Source organism: Pelophylax lessonae, assembly GCF_965119305.1.
Source record: "Pelophylax lessonae genome assembly, chromosome: 2".
NCBI lineage: Eukaryota > Metazoa > Chordata > Amphibia > Anura > Ranidae > Pelophylax > Pelophylax lessonae.
The window spans coordinates 256238895-256259707 of record NC_138769.1 but is presented as its reverse complement, the minus strand read 5'-3'; the positions used below and the strand labels follow the sequence as shown (position 1 = coordinate 256259707).

The following is a 20813-nucleotide window of genomic DNA, read 5'->3' as shown; positions in this document are numbered from 1 at the left end:
TGATAATTTTGCTGTGTATTAGGCCAATGTCTCTTACTATAAGAAATCCATCACAGAATAAGCTGGTGAATTTAAGTGACACTCAGTACAGTTTCAACTTAGGCTATAAAGTTCTCAAGTAGACCAGCTGGTAGTGGAGGTACGTCACCCACTCATACAATTAAGGTTATCAGATGAACCAGTGCAAATTCAGCCAAGAGTGGCCTTTTATGAAAATTCTGTTCCTTTTTCTCCTTATTGGGTGAAAAACAATGTATCCTTCAACACATTTCTCACCCATTCAAAAAACAATAAATAAAAATAAAAAAATAGTCTTTTGAAGAAAAAACAAGTTAAACAACAAACCGAACCAACAGACATAAAAGTTGAATCTTTTCTTTTTATGCAGTCTCTTAATTTACGTTGCGCATGCAATCAAGGTTCTGCTGGGCTCACTGAAATTCTAGTGACTTCTTCAGGCTCTCAGAGGAAATTGGGAGTTTGGAGAAGGTTTGGATTCCTTCCCATCCATTCTGTTAGGCAATCAGTTGTTAGACTTTCTGATGCCTTAATGATTTTTTCACAGCTGGAAGGAAAGTCCAGGGAACCCTGCAGCTCTATATCCAAGTCTTTACCAGGAGTCTGTCTCCAATTTTTGGATAAAAGGTTGCGCTATAATTCAGCTGTCAAAACTCATGGACACTATCAGCTGCTCCACTTTGTAAGCTAAACGGTGTCGTCGCCCCTGTTCATCTTCTTCCAAGGCTGTGATTAGCTGTAAGAGAAAATGCAGATTTTATTGTCAGTGGTTTGCAGAACATTCAACTAATGTATACTGTATATTCCATATTAAATGAAGGGTATTTTTTAGTGTTTTAAAGTTCAACACTGTCATGTCTTGGAAAAGCTTTTCACTCCATCAGGTTAACAACGTCTTTGAAAGCATCTTGACAGAGCTTATGAAATCACATATACAGTATAGTCATTTAATATAAAACGTATCATGTGGGCTGACTTCCTATGCCACTGCCATATTCCTCCTTTCTGTATTTGCTAAAGTGCTCCTCTGCTTCTGCACAGCTATAGGTGTTCCTACTTGCAGATAGCTCAATTTTTACAAGGGAACCTGAAATTAAATAAGATCTTACAAAGCTATGGCCCTACCTGAGATCTTAATCGTACAGGGCTCTGGGAAGTGCATACCAGTGGGGGAAGGGATTTACCGTTTCTTGAGCTAGTTAAAGCAGAACTTCACTCTCTCAATCATCCATATTTTAATCTTTATGCTGCTACCATTAGTAAATAGTTAGGAAAGTATATCATATTTACTTGTTTTAAACTTTTTTTAACATTTCTTCATTTACTTCCTGATTTTCAGGCCCAGGGAAATAATGTCATACATCCCAGGAGTCTTCAGAAGGGGAGAGGGGTTTTCTTAGCTAAGCACATCCTCCTGCCTACATGCCTGAACTAGGAACAGATGGATTCCAGAAGTGTGAATGCTAACATGAATCATTTGCCCATACTCAAGATGGCCACTGCCATAAATGCTAGGGGTGTGTTTCAAAGTGATTTTAAAATAAAGTACAAAGACAAGGATGGATGGGTGATTTTGCTTTGAATATTAACAAATAAAATAGCATTTTTGGTTAGTGGTAGTTCGTGTAGTTCTACGTAAATCTGCTGAACAATTATTTTAATTTCAAATAAACTGCCATCTTTAAGAAAACTAAATCAAACAAAACATTTAAATCTAAAGATTTAAATTACCATTTTACTTAGTGTAAGATATGTTTTAGAGTAGTCTGTTTGCAACAAACTACAAAGGATGTATCTATTTGTTTTATAAGATGGAATATTTAGATTATTTATAGAGACTTAATTATAAACCTTTTTTTATTGCATTACAAATTATAATTACAGACTACTACATCATAAATCAAACTATATTGTGACCTTAAAGTAGTTGTAAACCTGAAAAACATAAAACTATCTGATCATACATTTGAATATCATTTACCCATACTAGGCATTTAAACCTAAATTTTGCATCTAGAAATACTCCCATTTCCTGGCAATACACCCTGCTCCACCAAACTGACTAAACCTGCTATTAGGAAATCTATGGAGACAGCTCTCTCCATCTCCTGTGATTTACAGAATGTGCAGAGGAGACACAGTCACAAGCCTCCAAGTAATGTTTTGTAAAGGAGTCGACTATCTGCTGCTCTGCCTCTCTCCCCCCCAGCGTATATAGTGGAGGAAGATCATGTGACTTCACATTCTCTGGTCCTAAGCCCATGAACTGGATGTTTTAGGAGAAAACAAGCTCATAATTCATTTTTACGAGGTAAAAACTATGCGATTTGTTTTATTGCAATAATATCTAAATGGTCCAATGGTGTATTTTTAAATTTAGGTTTACAACCACTTTGAAGCTAAAATTTGCTGTAATACTTTACAGGTTTTCCTAACTAGTCAAAAACAAAGTGTGACAACATATTTATATATATACGTAAAGTATACGTAAGTATATACATATATATATATATATATATATATATATATATATATATATATATATATATACAGTATCTCACAAAAGTGAGTACACCCCTCTCATTTTTGTAAATATTTTATTCTATCTTTTCATGTGACAACACTGAAGAAATGACACTTTGCTACAATGTAAAGTAGTGAGTGTACAGCTTGTATAACAGTATAGATCTGCTGTCCCCTCAAAATAACTCAATACACAGCCATTAATGTCAAAACCGCTGGCAACAAAAGTGAGTACACTCCTAAATACAAATGTCCGAATTGGGCCCAATTAGCCATTTTCCCTCCCCGGTGACATGTGACACGTTAGTGTTACAAGGTATCAGGTGTGAATGAGGAACAGAAATTATGTGTTATCGCTCTCATGCTCTCATACTGGTCACTGGAAGTACAACAGAGACAGGTTCCACTCAGAACAGGCCTCGTCATGGTCGACCAAAGAAGTTGAGTGCACGAGCTCAGCTTCATTTCCAGAGGTTGTCTTTGGAAAATAGACATATGAGTGCTGCCAGCATTGCTGCAGAGGTTGAAGGGGTGGGGGGTCAGCCTGTCAGTGCTCAGACCATACACCACAAACTGCATCAAACTGGTCTGCATGGCTGTCGTCCCAGAAGGAAGCCTCTTCTAAAGTTGATGTACAAGAAAGTCAGCAAACAGTTTGCTGAAGACAAGCAGACTAAGGACATGGATTACTGGAACCATGTCCTGTGGTCTGATGAGACTAAGACAAACTTATTTGGTTCAGATGGTGTCAAGCGTGTGTGGCGGCAACCAGGTGAGGTGTACAAAGACAAGTGTGTCTTTCCTACAGTCAAGCATGGTGGTGGGAGTGTCATGGTCTGGGGCTGCATGAGTGCTGCTGGCACTGGGGAGCTACAGTTCATTGAGGGAACCATGAATGCCAACATGTACTGTAACATACTGAAGCAGAGCATGATCCCCTCTCTTCAGAGACTGGGCCGCAGGGCAGTATTCCAACACGATAATGACCTCAAACACACCTCCAAGTTGACCACTGCCTTGCTAAAGAAGCTGAGGGTAAAGGCGATGGACTGGCCAAGCATGTCTCCAGACCTAAACCCTATTGAGTATCTGTGGTGCATCCTCAAATGGAAGGTGGAGGAGTGCAAGGTCTCTAACATCCACCAGCTCCGTGATGTTGTCATGGAGGAGAGGAAGAGGACTCCAGCGGCAACCTATGAAGCTCTGGTTAAGGCAGTGCTGGAAAATAATGGTGGCCACACAAAATATTGACACTTTGGGCCCAGTTTGGACATTTCCACTTAGAGGTGTACTCACTTTTGTTGCCAGCGGTTTAGACATTAATGGCTGTGTGTTGAGTTATTTTGAGGGGACAGCAAATGTACACTGTTATACAAGCTGTACACTCACTGCTTTACATTGTAGCAAAGTGTCAGTTCTTCAGTGTTGTCACATGAAAAGATATAATAAAATATTTACAAAAATGTGAGAGGTGTACTCACTTTTGTGAGATACTGTAAGTATACATAAGTATAGTACGTTACATATACGTAAGTATATGTAAATGAAAAGAGGGAGAGGGTAGGTTGAATGATCCAACCGTCACCCTGAAGGATTGTGAGCATCAAGGTGTTACAGTTATATCTGAGATATTATATGGGGCAATCTACATGTAAGTTGGTGTAAAGTGGGGTCCACGGTTGCAATCATGGACTATGCACATTCTGTGTGCTATGTTACATCATATTATATCATAATAAATATAATGTGACATAGACATGTGCAATTTGTTGCATAAAATACATAACAGCACATGTATTGAACATAGTTTACGAACTGATAAGAAATGTGTGTATGTCTCATGCATTATGAAATGTATAAATGATTAAAGTGTGTAAAAAAGAAAGAGGAGAACCAGTCAGTTTATGGTGAGGTTAAGCCAAAAGAAATCAAATATGTTTTAGCCAAAGCAATGTAAATAAAATAGGTGATTCTTTAAACCATACAGTTAGTACATGCCTCAGCTTTAGAAACCTTTTTTGCCAACTCCAAGCCCAAGGTATAATGTGCTTCCCACTGGAGTTCAGGAATTGGGGTGCTGGCGTCCTTTCACTCACGACAAAATGTGGGACGCTGCTTGCCCAGCCCGGCTCATCCAAGTTTAGGTAATAGCCTCCCCAACACGTTTTACCCCACTTATATGGTTATAGTACATGTCATTAGAGAAATAAAGTAGAAATCCAGGAAAACATTGTACTTGTCTTATCTACAAAAAGATTCATAGTGTTTCCAGTTGCCCTGTGTGGCAAGAGCGTCTCAATGACAAAACTGGGGAAAAAATCCTGCTAAGGGGTTAAAGTGATTGTAAAGTCTCATTTTTTTTAAAATTAGAAATAACAAACATGTAATACTTACCTAGTCTGTTGCAGTTGATTTGCACAGAGCAGGATCCTCCACTTCTCAGGTTTCTCTTTGGCTCTCCTGGCCCCTCCCTTCTGTTGGTTCCCCCCACAGCAAGAAGTTTGCTATGGGGGAACCCGAGCCAATTTATAGCTCTATGTGTCCATTCAGACACAGAGCTGCGGCCTGGCCCCACCCCCTTTCTATTCTCATTGGCTGACTGACTTTGATTGACAGCAGCAGGAGCCTGGTGCTGCGCTGCTGTCTCAGCCAATAAGGAGAGCAGTCCCGGATGGCCGAGACATTCCTGCAACATCTCTGGAGCTGGAGGGACCTCAGGTAAGTATTAGGAGGGCTGAGGGGGGCTGCTGCACACAGAAAGCTTTTTATCTCAATGCATAGAATACATTAGGATAAAAAAACCTTCTGCCTTTACAACTCCTTTAACATAAATATTCTGGAGATTGGTCACAAATGTGTAAATGCATATATCCTGGTTACAATGAGGAGTAAATACACATGCTCTGGAGACTGGAAACCAAAGCTTTAATGAACACAACTCTGGAGGCAGGTAGCTGAGGGGTTAATGCACAAATGTTGCTAGACATGCAATGGGCTATGACACATGCACTACAGACTGACTGACCACTTTTGGATTAACATACATTTTCAAAAGATTGGTCACTTTGGGGTAACATCTGCGTGCTAAAGAATGAGGGGTTGATACACATGTACTGGTATGTGATGGGTTAAAATACATTCTCTGGAGACTGGTTTCTGAGAGGTTTTTGCCCTTACCATGGAGCCTGGTCACTACTGAGTTAACACATGAGTAGTCATTAAGAAATGAATGCACATACACTGGACAGTGAACACCAAGGGCTTAGCACACATAATGGAGAGCAAAGACTTAGTTAAGTGTTATTGCACATGCACTGTGGACTGGTCACTAGAGTTTAAATACCCATACTGTGGAAAGTAGGGACAGACGGGTTATTGTAAACACTGTGGTGCATTGTTATATGAGTAATGTTCAGTGATAAAAGCACATAACCTGGGGATGCCAGCTAATTGGTTATTGCCCACAGTCCAGACAGAGAAGAGTAAAAGCATAGGCTAGCACATAAACTCCAGACTGGTGAAGATTTAATGCTTAGACACTGAAATAGGGTCATTGAGGGGTTAATACACATATTAAAGAAACAGGTAACTGAGAGTTTGACATATGGATCGCTGGAGGAGAGAAGAGTGGAGAAGTGTACAAGGCTGAAAGGAATATAGTTTTGTTTTTCAGGAACACATAACAGGAATTACAGAGGAATAAGTCAAATTTCTACACTGCTTGAAGGGGCAATGATAGGAGAAGAAAAGTAGTTAGCAAGGATATGAGAAGCATTATTTTAAATGGAGGACCCTAGTGCTGCTAACCATGAAGCCATTTTGCTTGAAAAAGGTCTTCACTACCAAAGATATACACATATACAATTTTTGAATTATTTGAATATACTGTAAGGCAAACACTTTTTCATATTTAATAAATTTCTGAAGATCAAAAGAAAAAAAAAATAGCTATGATAGACTAGCTAGTACTAGTGAGTTACAGACTGCACATATTGCCAAGTGGAATAAATGATTTGCAACATTAATTTAGTACATTTTTATAATTTACAATTGAACTGATTCTCCCATCCCCATTGTAGCCACCTTGTCATTGTCTTACCTCCACACTGTATTTAGTGACATAAGAGTAGATCTCGTTTAAAGCGCTTAGCATATTAAACTCTAATGCATGCATACGAGACTGCTCTGCGAGGTAGGCATTCATATCTTGATCACTAATGGCTGGGAGCTTGGCAATGTCCGCATAATACCTGAAAAACATAAGTTATCATATAATACAAATAACTTACTGAGTTTTGGCATACATATATCCAAATATATAATAAGAAAAATGTATTTTAATTTAGAAACACCATTGTGGCACCAGTGGTGATGCACACTGACCTTTCAACCCAATTCTTGTAATTCGGGATATCCTTGGCATACAGCAGCTTGTTGCTAGGGGAATCTTTTCCAAGTCGATGCTCTGAGGTGGAACAAGAGTCCATGAAAGTCTGTGCCACCACAGACAGGCAGGCATCTGTGATGCTACCCTTGTGTATGTCAAACACAAACTGAGGGTTCTTAATGACATTTACCCAAAACCGAAGTGGTAGGCTGTTTAGGAAACAGACAAAAGAAAACAAAGTTTCATTAATGGGTTCATATTCAGTGTGCCTTTTTCTTTTTGTGCCGGTTTTAAAGAATGGTCATACTTTTTTTATTCCCATTTAACACTTACCCATTACATATTTTCCTACTTTAAGGCATTCCTGTCCCTCTGTACTTACCAGTTGCTTTTCCACGTGTGTCTTACATCAGTATCATAGATGCCATGTCTGTCTGCCTGTTCATCCAGAAAGTCAAACATATACTTGATGGCAAGAGGCAGAGCACTCCCACGATGCACTGTACTGAACAATGTTTCAAACAAATCATCCACAAATTTTTGCAGTGTTCCCTATAGGAAAAAATAAGTTATAAGTGAGGGTTTCATGTTTTATATTGCTGTTTTATCATTTTTTCAGATTTTCATAACCTTTGCATTGTGGTATTTTAACCTAGTTAGGTTTGATTATATGATATTTAAAGATGAACCCTAGGAAAACAGCTGAACCCATGGTTGCAATACATATTTGAAAGTGGTTTTATCTGGAAATGGATTTGTAACTCTTATCTGAAATATACAAAGCCCTGTCACACAGCACAGTCAAATTGGTGACTAAATATTTCTTTACAGTTTAATAAGAGCATTTTAGGTTAAGCAATAAGGCTGGCCATACATTATACAATGTTCTTGTACAATTTTCCTTTGGATTTACCAAAACTATTTAATATGAGGTGAAGCCTAAACACTCTAAATTTGTATGCATTTAGGCAGGCCCTGGCACTACATAGAAGAAGGTAAATTTAAAGGAAATTGAACAAGAAAATTGTATAATGTATGGCCAGCTTAAGTAACCTATGTGCCCCCATCCTGTGAACTGACAGCGAAGAAGATGAAGAAGTAGCATGAGGAGTTCATCACTTTGCATATTCTCCTCCTGTCAGCATGTATGCTGTTCAGACGGCCCTTATATCCTTACTTTGTCCTTTATTGACCTTATTTTTTTTAAATAATTTTTTATTAATTTTTAATTCAATATTTACAATCCACTATAAAAATATTTCATATAATACAAACACAAATGAATTTCCTATAACCCACTACCCCTAATCCCCCTCCCACTTTTCTTTTTACCACTCTATTCCTATATTGCACTCCTTCTCCTATCTCTCCATTTGCGTTTCCCAGAGCCCAGCGTTTAGTCCCCCCTAATCCGTCCATATATCTATGTATTCTTTAGTCTTTTTAAAATCTGCCCATTTTCTCCATTTATTAGAAAAACTGTCTACTTGTTCCAAGTCTCTCTTACTCTGATATTTCATGTTATATATATATATTCAGTTCTACAACACCACTCTCTTACTGAGGGACCTTCTGTCTCTAACTATTTTTTTGGAATTGTCCCTTTCGCTGCATTTAACAGGCTTGGGGTGATCGTATTTCTATACTGCTTTAAGGACCTGTCTATGGATCATCCGTGATGTTCACACCTGTACCAATATTCAATATTCAACCAATATTCCCGAATCTTAGGGCAATCCCACCAGATATGAAACATTGTACCTTGCGCCCTGCAGCCCCTCCAACACAAGTTTGATTTCTCTGGCTGGCATTTATGTGCTTTTACCTGTGTTGAATAACATTTAGATAGACATTTGTAGTTCATTTCAATGGTATTCAGAACAATGTACGCCTCTCAGTACAGTACTCAGTTCGTGCTCTTTTAAACGTGATCCAATTTCTTTTTCCCAGATTTCTATGAACTGAGGTTTCCCCATTCCCACCATCTCAGTTAACATCTTGTATATCTGAGACATAGTATGTTTTTTTTAATGTGGTAATGGATTACAGAGCTTTTTTACAAGGTTCAGCTCTTTCTCTGATCTGATGGGCTGAAGAAGAGATCCTACAAAGTGTTTTAATTTAAAATATCTCCATTCATTTACTACCATGTTTCTTCTCCTTGTGTTGAGTTTGTGGTATGACCTAATCTTTCCACTGCGTGTTATGTTCTTTAACTGTGTGTCTTTTCCCCAATTACCAAAGTGTTTCTTATTTCCTGGTGCAAAATATTTTGTGCCTTCTAATGGTAATAACAGAGAGTTGTATTCCCACTTGGCTTGTCTGTGAATTATGTCCCAGATATGATATACAACTCTCGTTATTTCACGTGTGACTGTGTGCATTTCCCTATATTTTGGTGGAATCCAAATGCTCTTGTCCAATTGTGTACCGCTTAGTGTAGTTTCAATCTTAACCCATCTTTTATCCAAATTTTTTTTGTCCACTCACTTTGTAACACAAGTATTACCTTGGGGAGATGCAGACTAGAATCCTGCAATCACTGAGCAGCAAATTATATCACCTGTTATGATGATCACATGATGTATTTCAGTTTTCTTGCAAACCTGGCCTGTTAGTGTGTCCTGAGGACCGGAGTTGAGCAACACTGGTCTAGCCTCTTCCTCCAGCAGCTCCCTTAATTTATCTCTTTATAATATTAGAGCTTTTGTATCCCGTCCTCCATGTTCTTTTTATGTTTCTGTTCTAGCTCATGTATTTCTGTTATTAATCTATTTATGTGTGTAGTTCTTTCCTTTTTTTTTTTTTCTTGGAGCCTATTGATATAAGTATTCCTCTGATGTATACCTTATGAGCCTTACATATCATGGCCATGGAGATAACCGGGGGTTTCATTCACAAGGAAATACTGGTCCAATTCTTTTTCTACTCTTCTTCCCACTCCCTCGTCCTGCATCAATTCTTCATTTATTCTCCAAATGTTTGTTTTTCTATGGGAGCCTGGGAGTTTTATTTCCATGACAATTGGGTCATGGTCAGATATGTTCATTGTCCCTATTGATGTACTAACAACTGCTTCCATCAACCTGTGTTCTATCATTATATAATCCAGTCTTGAGTACATCAAGTGGGTGGGGAATAAAATAAGTAATCTCTCTCCCCGGCTTGTTACTTCCTTAGTTGAGGTCCTCCCGACGCCCGCGCACTCGATGTACAATCCAGAGACGGATCCATGCAAAAATTGAAATCCCCTCCTAGCAACAAATTGCCTTTTTTTAAAAGAGGACAGCTTGTCTATTACTTTTCTTAAATACCCTTTTGGATTTTTGTTTAGGCAACAAATATTTGCCAGGGTACAATCCATACCCTGTAGTTGTCCCTTCAGAAAGATATATCAGCCCTCTGGGTCGGCCAATCTCTCTCCTCAAGGGAGAACCTTACATCCTTGGCAAAGCCTATTGCTACCCCCTTTTCTCTCTTGATCAGTGAGTCTCCATAGTACCATATCGGATAGTGTTTTGAATATATTTTCACATTTGTATCTTGTGCTATATATGTGTCCTGTAAGAAAACTATATTAGCGGAATTATGTCTAAGTTCTTCTAATACTTTATGTCTTTTAGATGGCGTGTTTAGTCCTCTGACATTGTAGGACAGTATTTTAAAAAGGTTCATGTCGTCTCTCCTTCTCCTCTCATCTCTTCCAAATGATCCCCCCTTACCAGGCCTAGGCAGTAAAGGAATGGGGGTTTCTTCTACAAGAACTCTGTAAGGATCTAAGACTGAGTTCACTAGGGATATCTTTGTGATAGATCTGAGAAAATCTCTATATTTGCGCTTCCATATTTTATGGATGGCTTTCTTTTCAGGCTCTCCCAGATCTGGGCCTTTTCTAAATAGCTCTGGAATCTTATACAGTAATAATGTCTCTGGGAGTGTCCGCTGAGGTATTTCTTGGTCATCTAAGCTGATGTACTTTCTCAATCATTATCCGATCTGATTCTCCTCTACCCAACAGCAGGTTAAAGATTTCTCACATTTTATCAGGTATTCTCAGATTCTTCCTCCTGATCCTATTTTCTTGATCTTCCATTTTATAAGCGAGACTTCTATATTCCGTTTTTAGCTCTTTCACCTCTCTTTTTAGTTCTTTTATTATCTGTATGTAACTGTCTTGTCTCTTCTCCAGATCTTGACTCGAGTTAGTAAAAGAGCCAGATCTTTGCGAATTGTCATTAATTCTATTTTTAGGGATTTTTCTAATGCTGTGAACATGACAGCCATTTCCCCCTTTGTGGGCAGTTGGTCGCTTGTTGTTTGTTTTGCGTTTTGATCTAATCCAACGTCAGCATCGGGTGCTTGTTCTAACCTAATATGTTCCACGGGAGGCAGGCCTAAAGATGTCCTATTAAGGCAACTTTTTTCCTTTTTTTCCACTTGTTTAAAATAGGTTCCTTGTGGTTTATCTTCGTGTAGCATGAATTTTTTAATTGTGCCAGGGCTAGCGCTTACTTTGGGCAACTTTGCAGTCACACCGCCCCTTACTGACTTGCCTCTCATACTTAGTTTTATGCTCACTTTCCCTCCTAGATATTTTTCTGGCCCCTTAGCAAATTGCAGTCTATCCCTAGGTTGCAAAAGAGTCACTACAGCAGGTAAACATTTGTATCCAGAATGTTGCGTATAGTGCAGTATTGTGTAGCTTTACAAAAAAGAGAGGATGAATTTGGTGAGGAAAAAGAGAGAAAATGAAGTCACACAGAGAGGGAGGCCAGAAAGAGGAAAGGTCTCACCACGCTGTAGGTAGAGTCGGCAGGGGGGTATGGTTGTCAGCCTGGTTGATTTGTCGCTGCTTTGGTTCTTTCCCTCTGGATAGTTCTCTCGCTGCGTCCAGGGTCCAATCGGCCAGGCTGGCTATCACTCCTTCTCACTCCAGAGGGTTCTGTTTGAACCCTCGAGTCTTCTCTCTAATAGAGAGGGAGTTAGAAGGGAGATGACAGTATAGGTCAGCGGCATACACCCTGGGTACCTGCCGTGCTATCTTCTGCCGCAAGACCTGCCATGGCCCTCGGCCTCTACTGGGGCCAGTCGTCGATATGATGTCACAGGCTAAGTCCAGTTTTGGAATCCTCCTTCCTGGGCTGCCGACCCATGCTCGCGGCTCCTGTCAACCAAGCCGCGGTAAGCTTCCGATCTCTGTCTAGCGGTGGTCCAGGGAATTCTTGGCGGGTAAAGGAAGCGACTACCAGCGGTGGACGGAGAGGTGGGTTGGCTAGATGTGGAGCTCCGATGCCTCATGATGGATGACGCCCCTGCTGTTCCCAGCATTCATGCAGGCTTCTCCCCCTCCCAGCACTCCCCAGGTGGAAGACTGATAATCGGGTCACATGATGTGCCCTTCTTGTCCTCTATTGACCTAGTGGCCAATAGAAAAAACCTTAGCATGTAACGGGGAACAAGGGATTAAAGATTCAGCAGGATCTTCAGAGAGTGTTTTTCATCACAACATTTAGGGGTACAGGCAGCAGGAATGGTGAATATTCCATGTTTCCTTTGAAGGGGTGAGTTTGTTTTGAAGGTTGATATTGATATAGTCACTTTAAGAGGTTCGGCAGCTTAAAGAGGAGCTCCAGGCTCTTTCAGAAAAAATTCAAAATATTATAGCTGCTGACTTTTTATATTAGGACACTTACCTGTCCAGGCTTCCAGCGGTGTCCTCACCTAAGCCGATTATTCAATCAGCTATTGGGTGCTGGTGCTACCATCTTGACTAAGGTAAACTGGCAGTGAAGTCTTGTGGTTTCTCAGCCGGCTTCCTGCTGCACATGGGCGAAGTGTGCTGCAATTTGTGAAGGGGCGGCAATCTTCTGGGACCAAACCAGAAGTGGGAGCGGGTACTTGTCAAAATTAGGTACCCTCTCCCTGCTCCTCCCCAAAAGGTGCTAAATGTGGAAGTAGTGGGGGGGAGGCAAACAAGCGGAGCTTCCACTTTTGGGTGGAATAACCATGTTTTAATATCAGTGCGGATTTGCTTTTTCCAGCTAAATAGTATAATGTGCAGTCGAAAAGGTATGCTCAAGAGTGGATTTAATTATAGCAAAGCAAAATATCTATAAGGCCTATTACATTTTGTATACCTTAGTGGCCAGAAGCCGCGTCAGATAAATTTCAGATACCATCTTGCTCCCCCGGTCACCCTCCTTCTGATCTCCATGCTCATGGTTTTTTACCAGATGCCAAACTTTAACACCACTTTCTAGATCTGGAGTTATCATGGGCGCACGAGACCGGAGACTATCAGGGCTGCCAGTATATCGGAATGTGGAGTCTGAAAGAGAGATATGTAGCATGTTTTAGAATACTAATAAGTAAATTGATATAATACTGGTGGAAAATACACTTCAAGATCAGAAATTGTTACATTTAGAAAATGTACATCTTGTTTTGTCTTGGATAACAAAAGATCTGCTTGGCAAAATTTTCATATATATGAAAATCTATAATATATCTATATATATCTATCTATATATATATATATATATATATATATATATACTGTGTATATATATATATATATATATATATATATATATATATATATATATATATATATACTGTGTATATATATATATATATATATATATATATATATATATATATATATATATATATATTTGTATACACACACATTTTAGAGCATAATTTAGACATAACTGTAATCTTAATGGTTTCAATATTTATCCACGAACAGGAATTATGGGGGAAAGGTTCTAAGGTATATAATGGTTCACAATCTAAACCAAGAAAACACATTAAACTAAGAGCACTAAACTAAGAGCACACTTTTGCAGGATATTTGTAAATACAATATACATCACAAACCAAATTGTGAATAGTTAAAAACCTCCTTTTTATTAATTGCAATTGGTTCAGAAACAATGGTGCTTTTTGCCTGCAAGGTATAATATGGACAAGGTTATTAATATAAAATTACAATGCTACAATGACCTTTTGAAAAACTTTGCCTTTTCTATATACTGTATGTATAATTAACAAAATTATCCTATTTCATCAAATACTGTGCAAATACATCAATTATAAAAAATATATAAATAATTAGCTCTAATATTTATAAAACTTCAAACCAAAATTTATAAACCAGTCTATATCATGTGGAACTCCACTGTATATAAATAAATCAATATTCAGTTCCACATAAGTTCATATGTTTTTATTCAGTGCAATAGTTCATCATGTGCACACCTGCTAATAATCCGTTTACAGTGTACAGTGCATAAATATATTCCAGGAACACGGAGTGAAGTGGAGGTTGCTGCATTCCATCATTGAGTTATTTTTTGATAGAAGATTTGTCTGAAGAGCACACATTTTCTGTGGAATATATTTATGCGCTGGCTACAGATTATTAGCACGAATGCAGATGATGAATTATTGCACTGAACAAGTACAAGAGAATTTATGAGGCACTATTGATTTTATTTATTTACAGCAGAGTTGCACATGAAATTAACTGGTTTATCAATTTTGGCATGAGATTTTATAATGATTAGATTTTTTTATATATATTTTATTATACCAGTATTTTCACAGTATTTGATAAGATAAAATATTTATGTTAATACCATATACATAGAAAGGGCACAGTTTAGAAAGGTAAATCCAGCACTGTACTTTTGTATTATCTTTATAAAAACCAGCAGATATTTTAATACAGCAGCTAGGATAGCAGGTCTTTCCCTCAATTTTAAAATAGCAGTTGGGTCTGTCCCTTTATTGGAGCAGATATACTATACATATTATATTTTTTTTTATTAGGGGCAATGCATAAATCATCTTCAGTCACAAGCCAGGATTACTGTACGGTGCAGTGCATGCCTGAAGAGCGTCAATTCCAAGTGTGGAACACGTGGAAGAGCTGTCCAAAAGGCTTGACAGCATATTAATGTTTTAGTATAGTTTTTTATATAATGTAATTTTTTAATAAAATGTTTTTTAAAAGTGCAACACCACTTTTTCCCACATATAGTGCCATTTTAACATCTTAACACAAGTGATTTTACAATTTCCAATTTTCACTATGCAATTAAAAAAAATCACAACTTTTACACCCCTGTCATGTTCCTTTACAACCAACATGTGCCTTGACACATTTCGTGACAGCCTGATTGGATAAAGGGAAAACTTGATTAAATTCACACTCCACTCATTTTTTTTTTTTTTTTTTTTTTTTAGAGAAAGGATATAGCTTTTTTTTTTTTTTTAGAGAAAGGATATAGCACAAGCAAAAGCAGAGAGATAGAAAAAGATAAACATTTAGAAGAAGTGTAAGGAAACCCAACAATGTTAAAGGATGCAAATGTCCTAAAAAAACAGGTTTGGATTTATTCTCCTACACTACTTCATTTTAAGCAAAGGCCATGCTTTCTCACCAGTTAATAAAGATGAGTCTACAATGTACAATTTTCCTATATTTACAAAAGGTGACATACCAGTTTATATGTAGTATGAGAAAGCAATAGAAAACAAACATAAAATGAAATAAGCTTTCACTATCGGATTATAAATCACTGGGAAGCCTAAGGGAATTAAAGGTGACAGAAACCAAGTTTTATAGATCTTTTTCATTGTGAGCACAACCTATCTAAGGAGTAAAATTAAATCAAGTAAGGGGCCAATACAACTATGTACAGTTTTCCTGAATGGGGAGGCAAAGAAAAAATTAAAAAAGTGGACAGACAAGAAAAGATGTTTAAAATCTAGCAAGGAATGAACCTAAAGCCTAGTCAACAGGCAACGATTATCGGCCGACCGATCGTCCGTCTTTTGTCCAGAGTGGTGTTTTGTTGGTTGGAATGTGCTCTAGACTGCACACAAATTTTCTCGCCCGACAAAATTCTACTTCAGAAGTGATGCCATGTGTTGGTTTGCTTTCTTTGTGTTCTTTCTTCTCTGAGCATGCCCAGTCTTGCTCATTAGATTTTTCCCTGTCGAAATCTGTACTGACTGCACGAAAATCGGCCGTGTTTTGACGGCAGACAAAAATTTTATAGCCTGCACACCAGATTTTTTTCGGCCGAAAAGTCGGAGTCGGTTGTCGCAAGCATCATACTAACAAGCCAAAAATCGGCAGATCGGTCGTCGGACGAAAATTCCCTGCCGATTTTCGACGCGTGTGTACAAGGCTTTAGTATTTCAACAATATAACAAGAGAGAATTTAAACAATAAACAAAGTAACTAATGTCTGAAATTGGGTCCAAAAGCCTACTTGGAACTAAGATGTTGAATTGATATAATGTATCAATTCCCCATGAGATGAGCTGGAATGATTGTGCCAATTTCTTTATTGAACAATACTCTTTTGATGAGGATATTGAATTTGTGGTTGAGTCTTTGGAATTTGTCATGTACAACCATAACTTATCTTCTGATGGTAAATGTTACTGTCTAAAAAATGAGTGTAGAATGTGTGCTTGCAACTAGAAAATGAGAAGGAAGTTATGGTGCACGTGTGGCCATGGTTTCACTATATACACTGAACAAAATTATGAACGCAACACTTTTGTTTTTGCCCCCATTTTTCATGAGCTGAACTCAGATCTAAGACTTTTTCTATGTACGCAAAAGGCCTATTTCTTTCAAATATTGTTCACAAATCTGTCTAAATCTGTGTTAGTGAGCACTTCTCCTTTGCCGAGATAATCCATCCACCTCACAGGTGTGGCATATCAAGATGCTGATTAGACAGCATGATTATTTCACAGGTGTGCCTTAGGCTGGCTACAATAAAAGGTCACTCTAAAATTTGCAGTTTTATCACACAGCACAATGTCACAGATGTTGCAAGTTTTGAGGGAACGTGCAATTGGCATGCTGACTGCAGGAATGTCCACCAGAGCTGTTGCCTGTGAACTAAATGTTAATTTCTCTACCAAAAGGCATCTCCAAAGGCGTTTCAGAGAATTTGGCAGTACTTTCAACAGTCCTCACAACCACAGACCCCGTGTAAATACAGTACACCAGCCCAGGACCTCCACGTCCAGCATCTTCACCTCCAAGATCATCTGAGACCAGCCACCCAGGCAGCTGCTGCAACAATCGGTTTGCATAACCAAAGAATTTCTCCACAAACTGTCAGAAACCGTCTCAGGGAAGCTCATCTGCATGCTCGTCATCCTCATCAGGGTCTCGACCTGAGTGCAGTTTGTTGCTGTAACCAGCTTGAGTGGGCAAATGCTCACATTGACTGGCGTCTGGCACTTTGGAGAGGTGTTCCCTTTACGGGTGAATTCTGTTTTTCTTAGATCTTTGAGATCAGCTCATGAAAAATGGGGGCAAAAACAAGTGTTGTGTTTATAATTTTGTTCAGTAAAGATTATGTACTGGTAGTGTGGTGTGGTACAGTTGTTTTGCCAATCCCTCTTCTTATCTTGATCTTGTTTTCAATAAAAAGAATAGACAGTAACCAACTCCATGCCTTTAGTGATGTATGATTGAAGCTGAGACTTTAGAAATGGCAACCCTATTATTTTTTAATTGCAATGAGCAAGCATTTTGCTTTAAATAAAAAAAGTAGGAAAGGAGTGGAGTATGCACTCCTTCCCAAGAAACATGTATAAATAGGAGTTTATATAGTATTTTGCATATGTGCCCTATAGAAGTCCAAAACCCTTGCTTTTTTTATTAGAAGTTTATCATGGACTACAGTGGATGGAGAAGAGAGTTTTTTTTAACCTTGGAAGGTGGAGGTGGACACCATGCTGAATCCTGTCACCTTTTTAATACGGATTGAAATCTTTATGTGTAATACAGCTAAAGTGTGATAACTGACAGAGTACAATTTTAAACTGACAACACGTCTGACCCTATTGAGGAAGGGCTTTAATAGTAGACAAACCACTATCTGTCATCTAAGAAGAATAAAATGAGTATACAGCAAGCGTGGAATGAGCGAACCAGACAATAAAACATTGAAAAGCATTGCCTGACGTGAGGAGACTACCTAATAATATGGAGTTGTACATAATATAGTATCCACAACATTTGAATGCCATTTGTTTTTAAAGTTCCTTCACTATTCCTATGAATAAAGACAAGAAACTGGTTAAGGATTTATGAAGGGAGTCAGATAAGTTTGGCCCTCATAGGTTACCCAAATTTAATGAAAAATAAGTCTTACAGTTTATCCACATGAACAGCTACTGACATAGAAGTGATTAGAAAAAAATGCACTACCTAGTAATACAAATGCCATTACTTGAACATAATGCAGTGGATATTTAATTTAGATGGTCTCTGTTGTCAGGCCAAAGCAGATACAATTATACTGTGTACGTGAGAGATGCAGGAAGAATGACCAGACACATTCTTGCAGTAAATGCCAAACAGAGAGACTGAACAGACTCTAGTGCTTCTGTAAGGAAATAATTCTTCCTATTCTCATTTGCTCTGTGCACAGCTCCATCAGTTGGAAGCAATGCAGGATCCATATTAACATTTCCAATATCCAAATGTAATACCACAGCAAATGTCAGATTTTCAGAAATTTTATGGAGTGCTGTGCTCAAACCACAGAACAAAGTTATTGTTAATTCTCAGTAAAGTGGGTTGGTGTTTTTCTTTCAACCATAATCATATTTGCACCGTTAGTCATTATTATTCAACAAATGAGACAGACAAATGGTATTTACACTGCCACCTTTCCAGACAGCCAAGGGCTAAACCATTGATGTTGTTTATGCTGATTAGGATAAAAAAAAGTACTGACTTCTTCTGAGAGTTGTAATTGTAAGGACCTGTTTACATTTACCAATCATTACTTAGTTACTATTGGATAAGTATCTCACATATATGGAATACAGCTTAGGCTGAATTGAAAAAAATGAACCTATTCCTCCATCCACACATTTAAGGTGGATAGGGGAAACACCCCCTCTGACCTATTGTATTCTGAAGGTGGGTTGCCTACTCCACCAATAGAATACAATCACCAGTGTTGCTGGCTATAGCGGGTTGCACTGTTTGTTCAGGAAAAGCCCAACAGGTTGGTTATACACAAGGCGGTCGACAGATAGTCATTTGTGCAACCAGCCTGTTCATACAAGGATCGAAATGTATCCAGTCTCTGCTGAACTGGCCGAATTTAGATCCTTGTATCCGGCCGGCTTTAGTGTACTTTTAAAATATATGACATGTTCCATTTTTGTGCATCTATCCATGTTAAACAGGCACATTAAAATGAATGAAACATGTAGCTTTGTGTTTTTAGTGCACATACACTATGAAAAATCCCTGTTCTAAATTTTTCTACCTTAGTTCACATAAACATACAGTATGCAACATAGAGCAGGAAAAAAAAAATGATTATATATAAAACGCTCTTTTGGAAGGGCCTGGTTAATAAGGTGACTCCGCTCTATAAGGCTACGTATCTCAGCAGGGGGTGTCCTCGTAAATTTGATAAGGTGTGGAAGATATGGATAGATTCCCCGGCCTCGACCTCCGTTGAGCAGCCTTAGAGATCCTACTGTGTGCTGATTCAGGTTGGCTGGGGTGATGTAGTACTGAATGTTGATGCTCTTTTCCTTATCAAAAGAGGGGGATTGACCTGTTGTCACTTGTTTTGTTCTAGTGCTGCCCTGTGTGGCGTTGTGTTGTATTTGTCTGTTTTGTTTTGTTGGAAAACTTTAATAAATATAAATTTTCAAAAAAAAAAATATATAAAACGCCCAAATACATATACCTACATGCAGTATCACATGCAAAAGGTAAGGTACTGCATATGCCTGAGTTTGAAAGGGTCCGAAGTGCTGGGATAAGCATCTGATTTTGTACTGTGAGTACTGTATACTGTAGTATTTTGTTAGATGGCAGTCTTTTGGCTTTAAAAATTAAAGCTATGAATAATACGTTATACTATATTTTGTATGCAAGTAGATGGGATTAACCTTCCAAGGATTTGAACTTTAACAGCAAAAATATCACAAAGTCTGTGGTGGAACTCTGGTAAGTTCTTCACGCTGCTTGGAAAAACATAGCAGGTAAGCACCTTTAAAAACTATATCCAAGTGTACCTTATAGAACTGCTGCTTTGTTAAAAGGCAAAGGGTGGTCACATATTATTTATTGATTTCATTTATGTTTATTTCAGTAGATATGCTTGCTCTGTGTCTGTGAAAGAAATGACCATCTATTCTATGTTGAAAAAAAAAAAAAAAAAACAGCGAGAGGAAACTTGGCTGTAAAGGCACACATGTTCAATTTTAACCACTTAACCACCGGAAGATTTACCTCCCTTCATGAAAGGCCATTTTTTTGCGATATGGCACTTTGTTACTTTAACTGACGATTGCATGGTCATGCAACGCTGTACCCAAAAAAACTTTATGTAATTTTTTCCCACAAATAGAGATTTATTTTGTTGGTATTTGATCACCACTGAAATTTTTATTTTTTGCGCTAAAAAAAAAAAGACAAATTTGAAAGAAAATAAAACAATATTTTTTTACTTTCTGCTATAAAACATATCCAATAAAAAAATGAAAAAAAAAAATCAAATTTCTTCAAAAATTTAAACCAATATGTATTCTGCTACATGTTTTTGGTAAAAAAAATCCCAACAAGCGTATATTAATTGGTTTACGCAAAAGGTATAGAGTCTACAAAATATGGTATATACAGTATTTTATGGAATTTTTTTATACTAGTAATTATGGTGACCAGCGACTTATGCAAAATTACGGCAAACAATCGGACACTTACTGACACTTTTGACACTTTACGAGAACCAGTGACACTAATACAGTGATCAGTGTTAAAAATATCCACTGTCACTGTACAAATGACACTGGCTGGGAAGAGGTTAAA

At 38.0% G+C, this 20813-nt stretch overlaps 1 protein-coding gene across 1 annotated transcript in view; it reads right to left on the bottom strand.

Moving 5' to 3' along the window:
* Positions 1–308: 308 nt before the first annotated feature.
* Positions 309–20813, bottom strand: part of PLXNA2 (plexin A2) — a 539737-nt gene continuing 519232 nt past the window's right edge. The window contains exons 28-32 of the mRNA XM_082245705.1: positions 13066–13256; positions 7311–7480; positions 6925–7137; positions 6641–6791; positions 309–754 (exon numbers count right to left, since the gene is read on the bottom strand). Of these exons, the coding sequence (XP_082101831.1) occupies positions 659–754; positions 6641–6791; positions 6925–7137; positions 7311–7480; positions 13066–13256 (821 nt within the window). The 3' untranslated portion in view covers positions 309–658. The remainder of the gene's footprint in view (positions 755–6640; positions 6792–6924; positions 7138–7310; positions 7481–13065; positions 13257–20813) is intronic.